We start from the raw sequence: 22,314 nt of genomic DNA, 5'->3' as shown, positions 1-22,314 counted from the left end.
CTGTTTATCCCATGGATTCCCTGTGAGTTTGGGTTGTCATCCATACACTAGAATGGTCTTCTCTAATTGTTGCTTTTTTTGTGGGTTTTTAGAATATCAGGGGCAGTGACCTAGGTTGTGTTTTGGTAATCGCAAATTATCGAAGGATCACAAAATGTGCATCAAATCTCTGTGGCTATGACAGCTCGACAGAATGGTGTTTCTGGAGCATTCTGACCATAGTGACTAGAAGGAAAGGAGCAATGAATTAAACACCAGCTTTTACTGCTCATCAGAAATGACAGTTCACTTCTACTGACATTTCCTCCGCCCAGTGTGAGGTTTCTCTCCTTGCCAGAGTTCCTTCATCATGAAAGTGAGAATATACGGTCTTTTCTCAAAAACAGCAATGAAAAACATATGGGCTGGCATCACAACATCTGGAATTCCTCTCTTTACACGTTTTTCACTTCCTCTTTTTGTCACAGACACCCCTGCAGTCCCAACTGTTCAGCACTTTGCACTGAAAGTCCAGGATCTCTGACTGAGGCCATGTCACCCAAATGTGAGCTATCATGTTCCAGGGACTTGTGACCTAAAGAGAAAAGTTGCAATCTACTCTGTACCTAGTATACGAAGGTGGTGGGTGGGCAGGACAACAATAAACTGGCGGGGGGAACCACTAGAGACATCTCCATGGCATTTGAAACCCTGGGTTGAGTCCCCTCTACCAAGAGTGGACACCTTACTTCATGAGGCCTGGATTCTGCACCCAGGGACTCCCAGACACTCTTCTTCATGGCAGCTCTCTCTGCTTCTATAATTCTTCTGTCACCCAGTTTGGTCTGTCTTGATGAGTGCCTTTAAATCTGTTATGTTCAAAGGTAAGGTGCCTTTTAGTTTTTGGTTTGGTTTTAGTTTTTTGTTATTGGTTGGTAGGGGGTTGGAACCCAGGGGCACTTTAACACTGAGCTATATCCCGGGTCTTTTTATTTTTTTATTTTGAGACAGGGTCTCACTGAATTGCTAAGGATAGTCTAGAACTTCTGATCCTCTTGCCTCAGCCTCCAAGTCACTGGGATTACAGGTGTGCACCTCTGCACCCAGCTCGGGTGCCCTTTAGACATACTTACTGTTCATATTATTAAAAAGCCTTTTGGGGGGCTGGGGATATGGCTCAAGTGGTGGCGTGCTCACCTGGCATGCGTGAAGCACTGGGTTCAATCCTCAGCATCACATAGAAATAAAGACATTGTGTCCACCTAAAGCTAAAAAATTTTTAAAAATTTAAAAAATTTTTCAAAAGCCTTTTTGCCTTAACCCACCATCAATTTTTCTTCAGTTTGATTGGTTTGGTGGTAGTTTTGTTTTTTGGTACTGGGGATTGAACCTGGGGTGCTTTACCACTGAGCTGCCTCCCCCACCCTTTTAAATTTTGAGATAGGGTTTCCATAAGTTGCCTAGACTGGCCTTGAACTTGCATCCTCCTGCCTCAGCTATACCTCAGAGTAACTGGGGCCAAATACATGCTCCACCATGCCAGGTTGACTGTTTTTATGATGTTATGACTCTTAGAAAGCATAGATAGATTTATGTCTTTATCATTTCACCTATTTCTGGGTGTTTGTTTGTTTTTGAGAATTGGCTTTGTGGGTTTTTTCCCCCAACGTTAATGTGTTTTTTTTCAGCCTCAGTTTTCCTAGGAGGACTTCATTCTAAATCTGTTCCATTTTACCTCTGGAGGTAAATTTAATCTATTCATAGGTCTTAACAATGTCATAAAATAATTTTTTACTTATCATGAAGAGATTTGTTACATTTTGAAGGCATTTGTGTATGTTTTTCTGTGAGAACTATTAGAGACAACCTTAAAAGTTTTTTTATATAGTAAAATAAGAAATGAAAAACACTTTCAGAGTTTTGGAATCTTACATGTCCTCACATTTCTAATTGTTCCTTATTCTTTTTTATTCCTGCCTTTTCTGTGGCTTTTTCTTTCATGAATTCCGCATTATGGTATTTTCCTAAATAATGAAAGTAACTGAAATATACTGCTATCATTTTACTTTTCAGCCTATTTTCCTTGAGCTGTAGGTAAACACATGACTTAGTAATATATTGCATAGTTGCTGTCATTCTAAGTAAGTTCATGAGTGACAGCTGCTCAAGTAGCACTGTGGGTAGGTAGTGAGCCACTTGGTACTGTTTTAGCCCCTTCAATTAGCTTTAAGAAAGCATGGATCACCAGCTTTGTCTTGGTCATTGTCATTGTTCATGGTGTTGGTTTTGTTTTGTAATGGTGTTAATATTTCTAGGTAGATTAGAAGCAAATATTTCTTTTTGACTTATAGTTCCTATGCTTGAAGGGTCAGAGAAGTATTTGTTGCTCTTTGCTTCAGAGTACCAGAGAGAGGATTATTTCTTTTTGTAGCATTGTTAGCCCTCAGGAAAGAGGGAGATAGTAGAGACCTGTGTGTGGCTCCTACAACTTCTGAGATCACATTTCACCTCATCCAAATGCCTTTGATCAGCTAAAAGCAAGTGAGGAAATACAAGCCTGCTTGAATTTCACTGCAAGAGGGTACTTAAACTTTTTTCAAGGAAAGGTATAACAATGCAATGGATGAAGTGTGTCCCCAAGGAATTTATGTGATGAAGCCTACTCCTAAAGCCTAATGTTACTTCATTTGGAGATGAGGCTTGTAGGAGGTAACTGTGGCTTAATGAGGCCATCAGTGCTGGCCCTAACCTCATAGGACTGGTGACCTCCACTGTGTGAAGATACATCAAGAAGGTAGCTGTGTAAGCCAGGGAGTGGATAGGGATACCTTCTCAGGACTAAACACTGGCCCTTGGATCCTAGGCTTCCTGAGGGTGAAATTACTCAGAGAACCTAAGAGAGGGTTAAGGAAAAGATAAAGACGTTAACAGCAGCAAGACCTCAGGGACAGCTGAAGCCACCTGAATGGGTAAAATGGCTCAGAGAGAACCTGAGAGACTGAAAGAAGAATGGAAACCTGATGGAACCCAAGGGAACATGAACAGTAAGGAAGGGAGAAAAACATGCCATGAAAGCTGAAGATTTATAAATATGTGTTCTGGGAATTAAGAAAAGGTCAATATTAAGAAGTCAATTAATGTATTTTATTGTATTCATCATTCTATAGAAAAAAATCCTATGATCGACATAGATATGCAGAAGGTATCCAAAAAATAAGACCCTCAATAACAGAACTCAGGACATTCTTTTTAACATGATAAATGTAAATCTCCAGGCCTAAAAGGCAGCATGACCAGGGAAGCAAGAATGGGTGAAGTTGCTGCTTCACTATGACTATTTTCCACTGTAGGAAAAGTACTGATTAATTTAAATGAAAAGAGAAACTCAAAAATGAGAAAGATTATGATGATACCCTTGTAATTTATACCTAAAAACAAAAAAGAGTATCCTCAAAACTATTCCAGTAAGACATTCAATAAATCAACATTCAACAAGATAATAACAACAACAACAGAAGAATAGGAACTGAGATCAGATAATCAGATAGCTTGGTTTGGGGAGATGGGATCAGGTAACCATGTAGCTTGTTGGAAATCTTAAGCAAAATTTTGAAACATTCAGTAGGAATTCTGGCATAAATCTTTTATTTATTCATTTGTTTGTTTACTTGCGCTGGGGATCGAACCCAGGATCCTAGCCACGTACTCTATCCTGGCCTCTGAATCTGAATCTTTTATAATAAATCTGCCATTTTTGAAAATCACACAAGAAAAATATGTTCCATATTTAAAAATGAAATGAAAATGTAAAAAATTGAACTTTATTCAACCTACCACTGTTAACATTTTGGTATTTTATGTGCTATATATAAATATAGATAGAAATTTATAGATTTGGATATAGTATAAGGTGGAATCATACTACACAGAAAAACACCTAAATATATAATTTCCTGATTAAAAGGAATTTGAATTTTAGAAATCTTGAATCATTTTGCCAAATTGTCTCTCAGAAAACTTGTACCACTTTGTACTTGGGTGAGAAATAACATTTCTCATTTCAACCAGTGATTTTCGGGGGGAATTCCCTTTGTGTTTTGAGATCTATCATTTTTAACTTCTATCATATTTCCACCAAAAATCCTCCTTGGACATCTTTCAATAATAGAGGAGATAAAACCTAAGTCTCAAGAGCTTTCAGTCTAGAAGATGGATTTTGAAGCCACCTTCTTTTTTGCAATTTGTTTATTAAATCATCATTAGAAAAAAAAAATCCTCATGTTCAAGAGAACATTAATACAATAACAGAAACACCAAAGCAAAAAAAAAAAAAAAAACTAACAATACATTTAAGAAGAAAAATATATGAGTATATGAAAGGGGAAAAAGCAAAGGATGCAAAACAGAACTGAGCAAATGAAAAGACTACCATATTCATGGACAGTAAAATTCTGCATCGTAAGGACATCCATTCTCCCTAAGCCAGTAACCTAGTTTAACATTATATTAATGGAAACATCATGTTCTCAGGTATAGATAGGTTGATTTAAAACCTGTTATGGAAAAATAGTGTGAGATAGGTCCTACTTATGCCCTCCCAACCCAGTCTCCAGCAGGCTGAGACACCATGACAAACACGACTACATCTTAAAAAACACAACTTTTGTCTCCCAGTTCTTTCTGAGCCATTCCACCCACTCCAGAGGCTTTAGCTGCCCTGTAGTCACTGTTTCCTGAATCTTTATCCTCACTTTAAACCTCTCCTCTGAGCTCTAGAGCCAGTATTCACTTGCCAGTTGGCCTTCCCCACATGTCTTTCATCCCATCTTAGTCATTATCCCTTCCCTCAATTTTAGTTTACATTCAGCTCCTTTCTAGCTGTTGCCCAGACAACTTGGAAGTAGACTCCCATTTCCACTCTAGGCATAACAAATAAGCACCAAATTCTACTCCTGATTCTGTTTTTGTGTCCCCCCACCCGCACTGCCCAGCTCTCCCTTGAGTCTTTCTGCATTCTCCTTTCACCACACACCTTTTCAGGTAACGTACAACTTTTTACTGACCCCTCATTATTTACATGCTGTGTAAGAAGTGGGTGATGCTCACTTTTATGTGGACACTAGTATATCTTTTGAATTTGGGAGGGAAATATGACTATGTACTTTAATTTGTAAGTGATTTGCCAACAGTGGGCACGTGAAATTTAAGGCGTTGGAATGGTGCTAGGGGTTGAAATGCAAAAGCACCCCGTTGTGAGTTATCTGAACACATTTCATTGGTCAACTCACACAGGAATATTCACCTGTGTATGTTGCTGTTTGTAGTTCCACAAAACCTGCATGTTTTGTGGCTTTCACATCTTGACTTCTGTTGCTTCATATTCATGAGAATTCAGACAGAAGATATAACAGTGAAGTTCAACCTGGTAACAATCTGGTTTTGTCATTTTCTATTTCTTTATCGCCCTGTTCTATGCCGAACATGTGGTTTAGTTCAACTAACACATTATCCCTAGTATGTGTTTATGTCTTCAGACTGGATTCAGCTCTTTTCAGGTGTAGAATCGTATTCATCCTGTTCTTGCTAGGAAAAAAAGAATAGTTATGAATCTATAAAAATTCTTTTTTTTTTTTAAGAGAGAGTGAGAACGGAGGGGGAGAGAGAGAGAGGGAGAACTCTCAATATTCATTTTCTAGTTTTCGGCGGGCACAACATCCCTGTTTGCATGTGGTGCTGAGGATCGAACCCGGGCCGCACGCATGCCAGGTGAGCGCGCCACCGCCTGAGCCACACCCCCAGCCCCATATAAGAATTCTTTAATAGTATTTTTTTTAATTACAAGACAGCGTCTCACTAATTTGCAGAGGCTAGCTTTGAACTTGGCAGTTCACCTGCCTCAGCCTCCCAAATTGCTAGGATTACAGGTGTGCACCACCACACACAACATAAGTTGCATCTTACCTAAGATACTTGTTCACACACAAGAGTGAGCTCCATATTCCTTTTCTGACCCAGGGTGGAAGGCTTGGGCTAAAGAGACATGTACCATTACAGGGGATGGTGTCCTTCGAGGACGTGTCCGTGGACTTCACCTGGGAGGAGTGGCAGGACCTGGATGATGCTCAGAGGATCCTCTACAGGGATGTGATGCTGGAGACCTACAGAAGCCTGGTGTCCTTGGGTGAGTGAAATGCCCTGGTAATCTTACTAGAAGCATTTTCTTTGTCAGCAAATATAGGAATCATTTTTAAGTTTTAATATTACTATTATGTGTTTTTAACTGACATAGTAATTGCACATGTTTATGGGGTAGAGTGTGACATTTCAATACAGGTATATAGTGTGTAATGATCAGATCAGGGTAATTAGCAAGTTCATCACTCACATATATATCACTTCTTTATTTTGGGATCATTTAAAATTCTTTTTACTATCTTTTTTTATTTTTATTTTTAGTTATAGATAGATACAATACCTTTGTTTTATTTATTTTTATGTGGTGCTGAGTTTTGAACCCAGTGCCTTAAGCGTGATAGGCAAACACTCTACTACTGAGCCACAATTCCAGCCCTTTACTAGCTATTTTGAAATGTTCAGTTAATTGTTGTCAACCATAGTTGATCTTCTATGCTACAGAATATTAGAAGTTATTCCTCCTATCCTAAAGCACCCCTGAACATACTAACCCACCTTCTTTCCCCTGTACCCTTCCCATGCTCTGGTAAACACAGTTCTCTCCACACATGCGAGAATATGCAGGATTTGTTTTTCTCCTCCTAATTTTAGTTAACATAATGTTCTTTAGTTGCATTCATGTTGCTACAAATGATGGAATTTTGTTTTCTAAATGTGTATGTGTCCCGAGTTTTCTTTATCCTTTTATCTGTCCTTGCATACCGAAGTTGATCCTCATCATGGCTTTTGTGAATAGTACTGCAGTAAATGTGCTAAGCGTAGTTTCAGCCACGCGACCAGCATGCTAGCTTCATAATAGAGGTTCGAAGCATAAAAATTAACTAGTGAGTTTTAAAATTAAAGAGACATAATTCTCATTTCCTTAGTTGCCCAGCCCAGAGACAGCTCCTCCTAGCTCCTGCCTCCAGCCACCTAATGTGGTGGTGAGGTTAACATGAGAGGCCAGCGAGAGAGAGGGAACATGCCAGGGAGTGAGCTTTTATTGGGGAACAAAAAATTCAAGGGAAAATTCCATCCAGTGAAGGTCGAGGGGTCCAAGGTAAGGGTCAGTGATTGGTCTTTGGATCAGTGGTCAGGCATACCCTCCACACGGACAAGCCCTTGCACCTGGGACAGGGTGGGGAAGGCTCTGACACAGCTGTGTCTAAGCACCTCTCATCCAGCCAGGGAGGTAACTCAAATCACCTGCCAGAATGGCTTCCCACAATAGTTTTCTCTTCAAAGCACTGGGTTCCTTTGCCTCCTTTGGCTATGGGCAACTGACTGTATCATGTGGTAATTCTATTTCTACTGGTTTTCATAGCTTCTCTCCTCTTTCTCATTCCCACCCACAGCATGGGAGAGCACTTCTTCCTCTGTATCCTACAGGCCTGTGTTACATTGTATCATTTTGATGATAGCCACGCTGGCTGCAGGCTGCAGAGCATTAATGCCTCCTCCAGGTTCTGATTAGAGACCTGGAGGTTTAGTCATATACTTGTGGATTGTTTGTGTCCTCTTTTGAGAATGCCTATTCTGGTCATCTGTTCAGTTTTTAATTGGTTTATTTCTCTGCTGTTGAGTTCCTCATATATTCCAGAAATTAATGTTTTGGGGGTAAATGGTAAATATTTTCTGCATTAGATGCATTGACTATACACTCTGCTAATTGTTTTTTTGTCAGAAGCCTTTTAGTTTGACATAATCTTTTGTTGTTGTTGTTGTTGTTGTTTTGGTGCTGGGGATTGAATTTAGGGACAATTGACCACTGAGCCATATCCCCAGCCCTATTTTGTATTTTATTTAGAGACAGGATCTCACTGAGTTGCTTAGCACCTTGCTGTTGCCGAGGCTGGCTTTAAACTCGGAATCCTTCTGCCTCAACCTCCTGAGCTGCTAGGATTACAGGCATGCACCACTGCACTCAGCCTACTTTGATATAATCTAATTTATCAGTTTTTGCTATTTTTGTCTGTGCTTTTGGGGTCATGTCAAAAAAATTTTTTGCGTAGGGCTTGCTGGTGCATGCCTTAGTCCCAGCATTCAGGAGGATAAAGTGGAAGAGTCAGTCCAGCCCAGGAGTTTTGAGACCAGCCTGTGCAAACATAACAAGATCCCATATCAAAAAACAAAAACTTTGCTTTGATCAATGTCCTGAAGTGAAATCCCCTGTTTTCCCTTTGCAGTTTCATAATTTCAAGTCTTAATATTGAAGTTTTTAATATATTTTGTGTTGATTTCTTTATGTGGTGAGAGGTGGGGTCTAATATCTTCCATCGTCACGTGGATGTCCAGTTTTCCGAGCATTTACTGAAAAAAGCTTCCTTTCTCAATATATGCTTATGCTGCCCCTCGTGAAAATCAGTTGGCTGTAAATATATAGATTTACTATTGGTTTCTCTCTCATGTTCCATTGGCCTATTTGTCTTTTCTTATGCCAGTATCCTGATGTATTTGTTATTGTCTCTTTGTGGTGTGTTTTGAAGACAGCTTTTATTCTAATTCCAGATTTGTTCATTTTGTTCATAATTGCTTTTACTATTCAGGATCTTTTGTGCATCCATATAAAGTTTAGAACTCTTTTTTTCCAGTAAATGCTCTCCCAATTTATAACAGTGGTTTGTCCTTCTCTGCGATTGTGCGCGCACAATCGCACGTGTTTGTCTTTAATTTCTTTCAGTATTTCATAAATTTCACAGAGATTCATCAATTGCTTGGTAAAATTTATTCTAAATGTTTTATTTTTCAGTAGCTATTATGAATGGGATTGTTTTCTTGTTTTTTAATCCCAGCAATTTCATTATTGTATTTTAAAAACTACAGATTTTTATGTTGATTTTGTTCCCTGAAATCATACTGAATTCATTTATTTATTCTAACAGTTTTTTTGTTGGAATCTTTAGGTTTTCCTGTAAATACAAAATCATGTTATTTGTATATAAGGACAGTTTGACCTCCTTTCTGATCTGCATGCCCTTTATTTTGTTCACTTGTCTTATTTCCAGTACTATGTTAAATAATTGTGGTAAAAGTAGACCCTTTTCTTACTACATATTTTAGAAGAAACAATTTTAGGTTTTCCCCATTCATTAAGATGTAGCCTGGGGCTGGAGTTGTAGCTCAGTGGCAGAGCACTTGCCTAGCATGTGTGAGGCACTGGGTTTGACTCTCAGGACCAGACAAAAATAAATAATGAATTGGGGCTGGGGATGTGGCTCAAGTGGTAGCATGCTTGCCTGGCATGTGTGCGGCCGGAGTTTGATCCTCAGCACCACATACAGACAAAGATGTTGTGTCCGCCGAAAACTAAAAAATAAATATTAAAAAATTCTCTCTCTCTCTCTCTCTCTCTCTCTCTCTCTCTCTCTCTCTCTCTCTCTCTCTAAAAAAATAAAATACAATGAATAAATAAATAATGAATAAATAAAATAAAGGTATTGTGTCCATTAAAGAAATAAAAAGATGTAGGCCGTGGGTTTGTCATATTTAGCCCCTATGGCACTAAGGTATATTCCTTCTAAGTTTTTGAGAGTTGTATTAATAAAAGGATGTTGAATTTTATGATCTTCCTTTTTGTGTCTGTTGAGATATGCATATTGTTTTGTGGGGGTTTTTTTGCTACCCCCAAGTCTCCTCTCTGCCCCTCCCTCCCCTTTGCCCAAAGTTCCTCCATTCTTCCCATGCCCACCCACGCCCTGCCCCATTATGGATGAGCATCCCCTTATCAGAGAGAACATTCAGTCTTTGGGTTTTGGGGGTTGGCTTACTTCGATTAGCATGATATTCTCCAACTCTATCCATTTACTTGCAAATGCCATAATTTTATTCTCTTTTAATGCTGAGAATGTTCCATTGTGTATGTATACCACAGTTTCTTTATCCATTCATCTATTGAAGGGCATCTAAGTTGCTTCCATAGTTTAGCTACTGTGAATTGAGCTGCTATAAATGTTATGTGGCTGCATCACTATAGTATGCTCATTTTAAGTCCTTTGGATATAGACCCAGGAGTGGTATAGATAGCTTGGTCAAATGGTGGTTCCATTCCCAGTTTTTTAAGGAACCTCCTTACTGCTTTCCAGAGTGGTTATACCAATTTGCAGTGCCACCAGCAACATATGAGTGTACCTTTTCCCTCACATCCTTGCCAACACTTATTGTTGCTTGTGCATATAGTTTTAATTCTCCATTCTGTTGATATGTCGAATTACATTTATGGATTTGCATATATTGAGCCAGTGTTGCATCCTTGGGATAAGTCACTTATGATCATGGTGTATGATCTTGTGTCCTCTTTAATTTTATTTGTTAACATTTTGTTGAGAATTGCATTCATGTTCATCTCCTTGTATTATTGGTCTTTAGTTTTGTTTTTTTTTTGTTGTTGTTGTTTGTTTATTTTTGTTGTTGTGTCTTTTGATATCAAGGGTAATGCTGTTCTAATTTATTGAGTTTGGAGGGTTCCCTCCCTTTCAAGACTTGGGAATAACTTTAGAATTCGTGTTAGTTCTTCTTTAAAAGTTGACACAATTTACCAGTGAAGCTCTCCAATCCTTCCTGGGCTTTACTTTGTCGGGAGCTTTTTCATTCGGGATTTAGTCTCATTGTGAATTATTAGTCTGTTCAGATTTTGTATGTCTTCGTGGTTCAATTTTGGTAGGTTGTGTGTCCAGCAATTTATCTATATTTTCCAAGTTTTCCATTGGTGTATAGTTGCTAATAGTCCTTTGTGTTTCTGTGATTTCACTTTAAATGTGTTCTTTGTCATGTCTATTGTAATTTATTTGAATCTTCTTTCTTCCTTGGTTAGCTTAGCTAAAAATTTGTCAGTTTCATTTATCTTAAAAAAGAAAAGAAAAACTTTGTTTTATTGGTCCTTTGTATTCTTTTTTTGTTTGTTTTGTTTTCAGTCTCAAATTTTTTTTTTTATTTTTGCTCACACTTTTCTTCCTACTTAATTTGAATTTGGTTTGTTTTTCCTTTTCTGATTCCTTACATTGCAACACTAGGTTGTTTATTTGAAATTTTTGTTTTGTTTTGTATGGATGTAGGTACTTATTGCTGTAAACTTCCCCTTTAGTGGCATTTTTGCTCCATAGTACTGATTTTGTACCCATAGGTTTTGGCTACTGTGTTTTTCAAATTCATTTATCTCAATAAATTCTAAAATTTGCATTTTAATTTCTTTCTTACCAATCAGTCATTCAAAGAATATTTAGTTCCACATATTGGTAAAATTTCTAATGTGTATTTTATTGTCAACTTCTGTTTTTTTCCATCATAGTCAGAAGGACACATAGCATGATTTTAATTTTGTTTTAATTTGTAGAGACTTATTTTGTCTCCTAACATTTGAACTACCCTAGAGAACATTCAATATGCTTATGAGAAAAATGTATATCTTTCAGCCATTGAGTGAGATGCTCTGGAAGTGTCTGTAGGTTCAGTTTGTCTGTGGCCTGGTTTAACACCAGTATTTCTTTGCTCCTTGATTACCCAGACGACCTGACTGTTGAAGTCCCCATGTATACTGTATTAGCATCTGCTTCTCCCTAGTAATGTGTGCGTTATAAATGATTGCTCCAACATGGGGTGTATGTGTCCTTACAGTTGCTGATTTCTTTATCACTGTGCAGTGCATTCTATAATGCAGATTTGATTTAATATGCTTTGTGTGCTGCAAGTATAGGTGTATCTTCCTCCAGGTGGTTCCTATTTGCAGAGCATATCCTTCTCCACCCCTTCACTTTCAGTCCCTGTGCTCTGCCCTCGTGAAGTGGTTTTCTTTTAGGCAGCATATCATTGCATCTAGTTTTCTTTTTATCCCTTCAGTCATCTCTTGGGAAATTTCTTCTTTTTACACATTCAGGGTTAACACTGATATGTACAGACTTACTCCTGTCATTGTTATTTTCTTTCCTGGTTGTTTTGAATATCCGTTTCATTTCTTCCTCTCTGGTTAATTCTCATTTGGTGATTTCCTGTATTGATAGGGATTTATTCTTTTTCTTTTTTTTTTTTTTAAAGAGAGAGTGGAGGGGGGGAGAGAGAGAGAGAGAATTTTTAATATTTATTTTTTAGTTCTCGGCGGACACAACATCTTTGTTGGTATGTGGTGCTGAGGATCGAACCCGGGCCGCACGCATGCCAGTCGAGTGCGCTACCGCTTGAGCCACATCCCCAGCCCTATTCTTTTTCTTTGTCTGCTCTGTACTCTGTGTGTCTTGATGGTAGTTATCATCCTTTCACTCCTCCTCCCTTAAGCACTTTCGTATATCTGATGGTGAAGAATTCCCTCAACTTTTGCTTGTCTTGGAAAGTCTTTCTTCTTTATTTCTGAAGGATAGCTTTTCTGGGTACATAGTCTTGGCTAGCATTTTTCCCCCCAGAACTTTCAATGTTATCCTGTGAGGTTTCTGTTGAGAATCTACTGCTTCTCTAATGGGTGTCTCTCTTTATTTATTTATTTTATTTTATTTTTTTTTTTTTGGTAGGTAACTTGATGTTTTTCTCTTGCAGTTTTCACAGTTCCCTTTGTCTTATAGTTTTGACAGTTTTACTATAACATGACTCAAAGGACCATTTTTGCTAAAATTCATAAGGGAGCTTCCTGGACTGAATGCCCATATGTTTCCCAGATTAAAAAGTTTGACAAGTTGTTTCATTGCATATATTTTTTAAATGTCTGTCTATTCTCTGTCTGGAATACCTATAATGCTTTCTTTATGATGACCAAAAGTCTTAAAGGCATTCTTCGTTTTTCTTAACTTTTTCTTTTTAAGATCCGACATGATTATTTTAAAATACCTGTCTTCAAGATCAGAAACTGATTCTTCTTTCTGATCAATTATGCTGTTTAGGCTTTTAGCTGACTTGTTTGCTTATGTTTTTCCCTTTCTTCTTTCTAATTTTATTGAGTTTTTTATCTCCCCTGATTTCTGATTGGTTCTTTTTTATTTCATCTATGTCTGTGTCCAATTTCTTCTACATATCATAACGTGTGTTTCTAACTTCTTTGTATTGTCCATCTGTATTCTTCTGACTCCTCAGTTTTCTTAAAAATCATTCCTTGAATTCTTTCTCCAGCTGTTTAATTCTGCCCCAGTACATTGTTCCAGACCATAATAATGTGAGTGAGATGCTCTCACAAAGTGTTTAGATCAGTCTCATCATTGCACAGCTCCCAAAAGGCTGTGTCATCCCTAAGTGCACCTGACAAGCAGCCTGGCACAAATCTTTCACTGTTTTCTGTTAACAGGGCACTGCATTGCAAAACCTGAGGTGATCTTCAAGCTGGAGCAAGGTGCTGGGCCGTGGACAGTAGGCGAAGCCTCACACCAGCGCCTCCCAGGTCAGTCAGTGCACGCTGCACAGGGAGACCAGAAGGAGAGCCCCACAGACACCAGCCACGTTGAGCTGTTTTCATCTGTGTTTCCTCAGGTCCCAAACCTGAGGAAGCAGGTCTTGTGCTTCAGCCCCTTCCTTTGTACAGTCTCCAAGGAGTGCTCTCTCATGTACACCCATGTTTATGTTCTCATAATGTATACTTCATTAAATTTTCCCAAACCCCCAACCCCCATTTGGATCTTGGCATTTTTTGATTGGTTACTTTTCTTTCCTCCAGTTTCATAGCCTACTATTTCAGGCATTTTATTCACATTATTTCTTTAGCACTTGCTAGTTGATCACTTTATAGGCAGTGTTTTTTTAAACTCTGGGGATATCACCATTAATGAAACAAATGCATCTTCTCTTTACATTTTGTTGAGGAAAAAAATATAATACATGTATATAATATTTGGCAGTAAGAGCCACAAAGAATATTTTATTAGGATGAGAGAAAGAAAAACATGTTGTTATGATTTTAGAAACGTAAAGAGAAGAAAGTTTTAAGGAAATTGTCATCCCTTGGGCTCATTTTGAGATGATGTTTTCCAAGTTTGGTATATAAAACATAGGTAAATGTAAAATCTAGATTTTGAGACTGGTCATGAGTATAATGGAGATACAGATTTGGAAATCAATAGCCTAATGCTAGTATTTACATCATAGTTATTCAGGTTGTCACCTAAGGAATGGATAAGAAAATCAGAAGAGAGGTCCAAGGCTGGAGCCTTGTGCACCACGTCAGGACTCATGAGGTGAGGAACACCCAGCATAAAAGTGTGCGAATTGATAGTCCTGGACTGGGAGGACAACCGGGAGACCTTGGGTCTGCAGGCCAAGGGAATCAGGAACTTCATGTTGAAAGGCTTCAGTGTCTGTTGGGAAATGGAATTTGTACTTAGCCTTTACCCTTCGTGCTGTGGAAATCATTCAAAGATAATAGATTTGTACAGGAGACTCTCTTTTCTGTGAAAGTAGAAGACGGCTGAACCTCCAAACACAAAAGCCTACAGAAGCAGTGAGCTGCCAGCCAGGGTACATGTGCCTGGGACTGGGAGAGGATGCCATTAGTGTTGAGCCAGAAAGGCAGTAGCAACAACTGATACAAACAATATACATTTCAAAGATGGCAGGTTCAGCTTGGTTTACTGAGCCAAATCCTTTATATTCCAGCAAGAAGATGGATTGGAGCTTCCTGAGAAGCATAGATACATTAGATTAGGAATTAAGTGGAAGCTGTCTTTAGTGTGGGAAGGGTAACTTGAATTCTTAAAACCCCAAAGGTTTCTACTACATTTCCTTAGGGAAAAGTAAAAACTAAAACACACAGATAGCAGTTCTTTCCTAAACTATATTCCTGCTCAGGTAAGAGACGGATCAGCCATGCCTGCATGATGTAAGTAGCCAACTCAAGAAAACTTGGCCACTACAAACCTGAAAGAGAAGCACAGCAGGGTGGGATTATATCTACAAATGTTATAAGAAAGAACTAGAGAAAAAGAACAGAACAAATAACAGATGAAACCAGTGAAACCTTCAGCTAGGCACTCGGTGAGTGTTTTAACCAAATATCTTCCTACATTTCAGAAGAATAAAGTAACCTCAAGCAACAAAGTAACATGATAGATACTAAAATTATTAATTATAATTTTTACATTTATTAGGGCCAAAACACTCTTAAATCAACACAGGTATTTTGCAGTTTCACGTCATTAGGATAAGAAGGCACTTCTTTGTTGTTGAATTTCATAGCAAATGCTTATGTGTTTTTCATGGATATTGTTCTTTTTTGTATCATTTTAGATGTCCAGAAAGTGAATGGCCTGAATGAGACCAGCCAGGAAAAGCAAGAGAGGCATTTCTGGCAAATTGTACTCCCCAACAGCAGCACCTCAACTGAGGAGAGGTTCACATTAGGAACAAGGTTTAACTTGAGCTCAAAGCAGGTTTCAAGTCCGGCTCCAAAGAGTGGGCCAGAGGGGCTTAATGTGTGGCAGAAGGAGCTTCTCCCTAGCAAGCCTGAGGAGGTACAGGATGGAGAGGAGCCTAATGGTCTTAACATTCCTGAGAAGCCCCCCAGGCATCCTGATCAAAGAAGTCTACTAAAGGTTCAAAGTAGGCAGCAGCAGTTCCATCACTGTGGACAGGGGAAATCCTTCACAGTGAAAGCATTGTGGACACTGAAGAGGCTTCATGTGGGAGAGGCCTCCAGCACACTCAGTGGAGGTGGAAAAACCCTGGATAAGGTGGCACTTACTGCCCAAGAGAGGACTCAGGTAAGAGAGAAAACTTCAGGATGTAATATGTGTAGGGAAACTTTCTGTAAAAACTCTAAAGTCAATGCACATAAGAAAATACAGAGAAGACTGAAATGTGATGAATGTAGTGGTGGCAAGAAGCTATTGGTTAAGAAGCCATACCTTACGAAATTCCACAGGTCACAATCAGAATCAGAGGGAAAGCCCCATACATTCAATGAATGTGAGAACTTTTGTCAGAAGACACGACCTACTGGGCACCAGAGGACTCACAGAAGAGCAAGACCCTTTGAAGGTTACGAATATGGAAAGCACTTTCCCCAGAAGTCACACCTCAGCAGGCATCAGGGAACTCCCATTGGGGAGAAGCCCTATGAGTGCAATATGTGTGGGAAATCCTTTTCCCGGAAGTCCCACCTCAGCAGGCACCAGGGCACACACACAGGCGAGAAACCCTATGGGTGTAAGGAATGCTGGAAGACGTTCTACCATAAGTCGTCCCTCACGATTCATCAGAGAACTCACACAGGTGAGAAGCCCTATGAGTGTAAGAAGTGCAGGAAAAGCTTCTACTGTAAGTCAGATCTCACTGTGCATCAGAGGACTCACACGGGTGAGAAGCCCTACGCATGTGAAGCCTGCAGGAAGACTTTCTACTCTAAGTCACACCTCACTGTGCACCAGAGAATTCACACGGGTGACAAGCCTTATGCCTGTAAGGAATGCAGGAAGACTTTCAACCGCAAGTCTAACCTCACCGTGCACCAGAGAACGCACACAGGTGAGAAGCCCTATGAGTGTGATGTGTGCGGGAAAACCTTCTATCAAAAGTCCCACCTCAGCACGCACCAGGGAACTCACACAGATGAGAAGCCTTATGAGTGTGAGCACTGCAGGAAGGCTTTCCTTCACAAGTCATCCCTCACTGTGCATCAGAAAACTCACTCGGGCAGCAAGCCGTACACCTGTGAAGAGTGCAGGAAGACATTCCTGCATAAGTCTTCCCTCACCGTCCATCAGAGGGCTCACACAGGCCACAAGCCCTATGTCTGTGAGGACTGCAGGAAGGCTTTCTACTGCAAGTCACACCTCACTGTGCATCGGAGAACCCACACAGGTGAGAAGCCCTATGAGTGTGGCGAGTGTGAAAAAGCCTTTCACCAGAAGTCATACCTCAGCAGGCATCAGATGACTCACCAGAATGAGAAGCAGTATGAATGTCAAGAATGCAGGAAAACTTTCTACCGTAAGTCATCCTTCACTGTCCATCAGAGAACACACCTGGGGAAGACGGCACGAATATGATGTATATGGAGAGCTCTTCCACCAGGCATCAGAAAATGCACACAGGGGAATCCTCCCACAGTGAGCAAGTGTGGGGACAGAGTTAGTGAAAAGGCACATGTCAGCAGATGCCAGGGAAGCCAGAGAGAGAAGTCCCCACAGCAGGCTCTGTGGTCCCCAGAATCCAGTTCTTTCTGGGGTGCTCAGCCTCCAGGGGACGCCTCTCCTGTGTGGGCCCTGGAGCTGAGTTGCACAGCAGAATGTGTACCTGTGGCAGTCATTCCCCACAGACCAGCCCAGCCTAGCTCAGAACTTCCATCAGGTTCTGCTCCCTGAGTTCTCATGCATTCTGGGCCTCATGTGAGCATGAATACCAGGTGGCTGGCCTTGAGAGCCAGAGATAGAGGCACTGGGACTTAAGAGAAATGTAATTTATTGGAGAGAGCAGAGGTCTTTCTACTTGTATCCCAGAATGCTCCATTCTTATTTCACATGAGCAAGAAATACTCTGTTGGACCAGTGCATGAGCTATTTGCATTTCATTGCAAACCCACTGTAGTTAATTCACTTTATAAAGTTTCTAAGAGAAGTTACCTCTCTTTTTATATTGCAAAAATTCCCACATGAGAGAAACCTGTACTGTCACCTTTGATTCCCAAGTCAGCTTATGGAAAATAGGAACAATCATATGGAAAAGTAACAAATTGAGAATGTCTTATCAGGCAGGTTACTTTCATGAACACTTTATGAATAAAGTAAACCTTCATACATTTCTTTAACTTGTAAAAGCTTTTAACACACCTTCTGACTTTTTATGTATAAACTTTGTAATGAAGGAAAATTATCAGTATCTGTAATTTGTATGTTAATTTTCCAATGAAAGTGTTGAATATAGTATTGGAGATTATTTTAAAATATTTGACTATATGCCAGAAAATACTGCCTGTCAGAGGTCCTTATCATTATGTACAGAGTCACTGCAGTTGGAAGGAGGCAAGCAGGTGGCATAGCAAGATCCCATCTCAAAACAAAGAAGCAGATGGGTGCTGACTGGACTTGCATCAGGAATGCCATAGAGGCTGCTCAGGGCCTTGCTGAGTTACTGTGGCTGGCTTTGAACTTGCAATTCTCCTTCCTTGGCCTCCTCAGCAGCTGGGATTACAGGAAGGCCTGTGCCACCTCACCCAGCCAGGGGTCTCTCACATTTCCACTGTCCCTAAACTCCGGGTCCCACTGCTCTCCTTCATTTCCTGAAAGTTAATAAGACTGCTCTGGAAGGCAGGCAGATCTAAGTCCATCAGAAAGCCCCCTGAAGCATTCCTAGTCCCATCCTCACCACCCTCATGCCAGGGTCAGGAGATCAGACAGTGTGAATGAAAAGGCCTTGGACTTGCATCCAGCTTTGGGCTCTGGAGAAGGGACCAGGGAAACTGAAGCCTCAAAGAAACAGTGCCCATACTGTTATCCACATTGGACCTTCCTGACTTTGGAGGACCCACCTGAGTCTCCTTCCCTGGGCACTGCCTGAGAGGCACTCAGCCCAGCTCAGCTGCTGTCCTGTACCTTTTTCTCAGGCAGTCCTTGATCTCCATGAGGAGAGCAGGCTGGTGTCATGTGCAGGCCCAGTGCTCACAGTGGGCAGGCTGATAGGGTGTCTGTGAGTCTCAGGGAGGAGGTTCCGAGACCTGAGGGCAGACTGGGATCATGTGCAGGCCCAGCACTCACAGTGGGCAGGCTTGTGTGGTGTCTGTGAGGCTCAGGGAGGAGGTTCCAAGCCCTGAGACCTGAGGGCAGGCTAGTGTTATGTACAGGCCCAGCGATCACAGTGGGCAGGCTGGTGGGGTATCTGTGAGGCTCAGGGAAAAGGTTCCAAGCCCTGAGACCTGAGGGCTCTGTACAGGCTCCCTAACCATCAGGATCCTGTCCTGACTCCTGCTGCATTGCCCCCAGTCACCTCCACCATGGGTCCCAGCCATACCTTACCCAAGTCACCATGAGCCAGCTTGCCCTGCTCCTGCCCAGTTTCTGTGCTGGAGGCACCTCTCCTAGCCACAGCAGAAGGGAAGAGCTGAAGGAGAAAGCTCACCTGCTCTCTTGATCTGGAGGTCTCTCCCCACCTCAAGGCCCTCACCTGCTGCTGCTTTTTCTTCTGGATTGCCTGGGGTTCATCCCTAGGGGACCCAGGTTGAGGTGCTCCATAACCATGGTCAGAGAAAAGGTAATGAAAATTCCCTGCACTGGTTAGCACTTGACCCTTGACTGTGGGCCCTGGATAAGTGGGTGAGCCAGGTGCAGTGATGCTCCCAGATCCAGCACTCGGAGTGTCACCTCAGGCTGTGGCCTGGTCTCTCCAGCCTGACCTCATCTGGAACCTGTGATGTGAACTCACACCTGCCTCACGGTGCCATAGCCCTGAGAGTACCAGTAGCAAGCTCTCTCACATGCCCTCCCACCTAAACCTAGTGCACACACCATGCCTGCACATCAGGGTCATCAAATATCCATTTTCCAGATGAGAATCAGAGACCTAAAGGAAGACGGTGACTTCCCTCCCCTAGGGGTACATCCCATCTCAGCTATGTTCACCCCATACCCTGGCACCATTAACTACAGTCCCATCCTCTGAGCTCTCGAGGTGTGTGCAGGGCCCAGGAAGACACAGCCATGGTAGGAGAGGGGCAGGGTGTCCCAGGCAGGATAAATGGCCCCTGCTGTCCTCACCCCAAACAATCTTCAGAAGCAGGCCCTGAGGCCATGTTCAACTTCACCTCCTGAAGGAGTTTGCAGAACAAAACACTCCCTCTCCACTCAGAAGGTGCTCTCCAAAAGGGCCTGTTCTCACTGAGGGGGCTGAGCTGAGATTTTACTCTTTGACATGGAAATTTCTAACATCTGGTCAGGAAGGATCCACTAAGCATGCAGACCTCACAGATACTCTCATAAAACATCTGACGATTGCATTGATTACATCGCTGCTAACGGGTCATCAGTGTAACAGTCCTGGGATGGTTACTCAGCAAGTCACCTGAGAAATGACCAGTGGGACCCTTGTGCTGATGCCTGTATGGAGCAACCTGCCAGCATGTCCTCCTCAGGTGGCCCTCACAGGTGGAGGGGCCAGTGCAGGAAGCATACGCAGACACTCTGTTTTCCCACTGCAGGCTTGTACACAATGGCTGGTGCCCCCCAAGGAAAGGATTGTGCCCTGTGGATCCTGCCCCTGGGTGTCTGGCACTCCCTCTTCCACTCATTCTGCAGATACTCTCTGCCCTGCTTTGAGCCCAGCACTGTGCTTCCCCAGCCATCCTGACCCCTGTGAGCTTCCCAGGTGAGCTCAGGCCCACTGTGTGAAGGAGGAAGTATGGCCCTGGGGTAGGCAGGGAAGGTGGGCACCAAGAATCACTCATTTTATTGCGTGGGAGGTTCACAATTTCAGGAAGTGTCAGAGATTGATCAAACTGGTTTATAGATTCAACTCCATCCCTAGGAAATCCCAGGGAGGCTTTTTGGTTTTATTACTGCAGACTTTTACGAGTTAATTTTACAATCCATATTACTCCATGATGGCCAGTAACAAGTGTTGTCAAGGATGTGCAGACAGCGAGATCCTTGGGGTTTGGGAATGGGAATGGGGGCACTGTGAGCACCGCTGTGGAACTCCAGGTGGTTTGACAGGCAGTTGCTCTGTAAGCGGGCAGCTCCTGGGTTGGACTGCATCCTGGTTGATGGAAAGGGCAGGTACACCTAGAGCCTGGGAACACTGTGAACAGCAGAACTCTTCAAGCAGCCCGCAGTGGGCGTATTCCAGGGGTTCATGAGCTGAACAGGTGAGTTTATTCCATCCCGGAGGGAACCTGAAGTCTGTCAGCCAAATGAGAAATTAAATGGTCCACCACAGGGTGGGCTCCTTCAGCTGACAGACTTCAGCTTCCTCTGGGTTGGAATCAAGACCCTCCATGTGAATAGAGCATAGTGGGTGGGTGGCTGGGCTGACTGTGGGTTTCACATCCAAGGCTGTGATGATTGGCTTGTGGATATATATACACATACATATTTGTTTCTTTTTTTTTCTCATTTTTAGTGACAGTTTTCCTTGACTTTTGAAGATTAAGGAATTTTGTTTGTTGGTTTTGCTTTTGATTGCTTGTTTCCTCTTATTTCACTTTCTCTCCTTCTATTGCTAACAACCAAATTCTATTCTCTTTTTCTCCCCTTGCTTTTTTTTTCTATTTTTTAAATTATTCTTTGTAGCATCACCTGCTACATATTCTCTACTTTCTCTCTTTTCACATTTTGAACATTCTAAACTTTCTTTTACTTTCCTATCACATTTTATTTTCTCATAATAAACTGTGTTTTAAAAAGCTTTTAGAATCATTTGGTTTATGTACCTTCTGCCCCCATCATTTATTTGCAGTTATTAGTATGGTATTTGGCACTGGATGAATGGGGAAAAAATGTAGTGGGTTTTATTTAGCCATAAAGAAGAATGAAATTATGCCATTTGCAGGAAAATGGATGGAACTTGAGAACATTATGTTAAGCAAAATAAACCAGACTCAATGTCACATGTTGTCTCTCATCTGTGGATGGGAGGAAGAGGGAAAAGAAAGGTGGGAGAGGGCGGAGATCTCATGAAAATCAAAGGGAGATCATGGAACATAGGAAAGGGACACATAAGGGAGGAGGAGAGGGAAACAGAAATACTGGGGGTTGATAATGGCCAAATTGTATTATTGTGTCATGTGCATATATGGATATGTAACAGCAAATCCCACCATTATATGCAACTGTAATGCACCAATAAAAAAAAAACGATGAAGAATTTAAATCATGAAAAAAATAAAGTGAGTGACAATAAATTTCACTTCTCTAGACTTTATTTCATATTCATCTTTTGGATATATTTTCTCTTTAACATATGGCTTTGAAAACTCATTTTAATTCTTTAAATTATGTACTTTCTCTGTTAGTTTATCATGATTTATTATTGTTTCTGTTGTCACTGCTGATTTTCTTGCGGGTTTTTCCTTACTGGTTAAATGAGTCTTTAGTAGGTCTTGCCTCCCTGCCCTGCTGAGCCAGGTCAGCCCTGGATTATAGATATGCTTATGGTAGGAACTTTGTGTGTTTGGGGCCTCCAAGTTCTCTCTTTGGGTATCATAGACAGAGATGATTGATAGATACAAAACAGACAATAGGTAGGTAGGCAGATGTAGGTAAAATACAGGTA

General features: G+C 41.2%; 3 protein-coding genes across 3 annotated transcripts in view; 2 read left to right on the top strand and 1 right to left on the bottom strand.

Annotated features, from left to right (window-relative positions):
- Window positions 1-21,906, top strand: part of LOC308645979 (uncharacterized protein) — a 42,278-nt gene extending 20,372 nt beyond the window's left edge. Inside the window, exons 2-4 of the mRNA XM_081288428.1 lie at window positions 6,034-6,160; window positions 13,412-13,504; window positions 15,343-21,906. Of these exons, the coding sequence (XP_081144554.1) occupies window positions 6,034-6,160; window positions 13,412-13,504; window positions 15,343-17,102 (1,980 nt within the window). The 3' untranslated portion in view covers window positions 17,103-21,906. The remainder of the gene's footprint in view (window positions 1-6,033; window positions 6,161-13,411; window positions 13,505-15,342) is intronic.
- LOC308645983 (obscurin-like) overlaps window positions 1-22,314 on the top strand; it is a 438,916-nt gene that overhangs the window by 84,861 nt on the left and 331,741 nt on the right. The window lies entirely within an intron of this gene.
- LOC308646517 (obscurin-like) overlaps window positions 1-22,314 on the bottom strand; it is a gene marked incomplete at its 3' end in the record, with an annotated part of 232,569 nt that overhangs the window by 84,704 nt on the left and 125,551 nt on the right. The gene's annotated exons all lie outside the window — the stretch shown is intronic.

This window comes from Spermophilus citellus (assembly GCF_964194105.1).
Source record: "Spermophilus citellus genome assembly, chromosome: 1".
In the NCBI taxonomy this organism is placed as follows: domain Eukaryota; kingdom Metazoa; phylum Chordata; class Mammalia; order Rodentia; family Sciuridae; genus Spermophilus; species Spermophilus citellus.
Note: the sequence above shows the minus strand (reverse complement) of the source record. Positions and strands in the feature narration are given on the sequence as shown.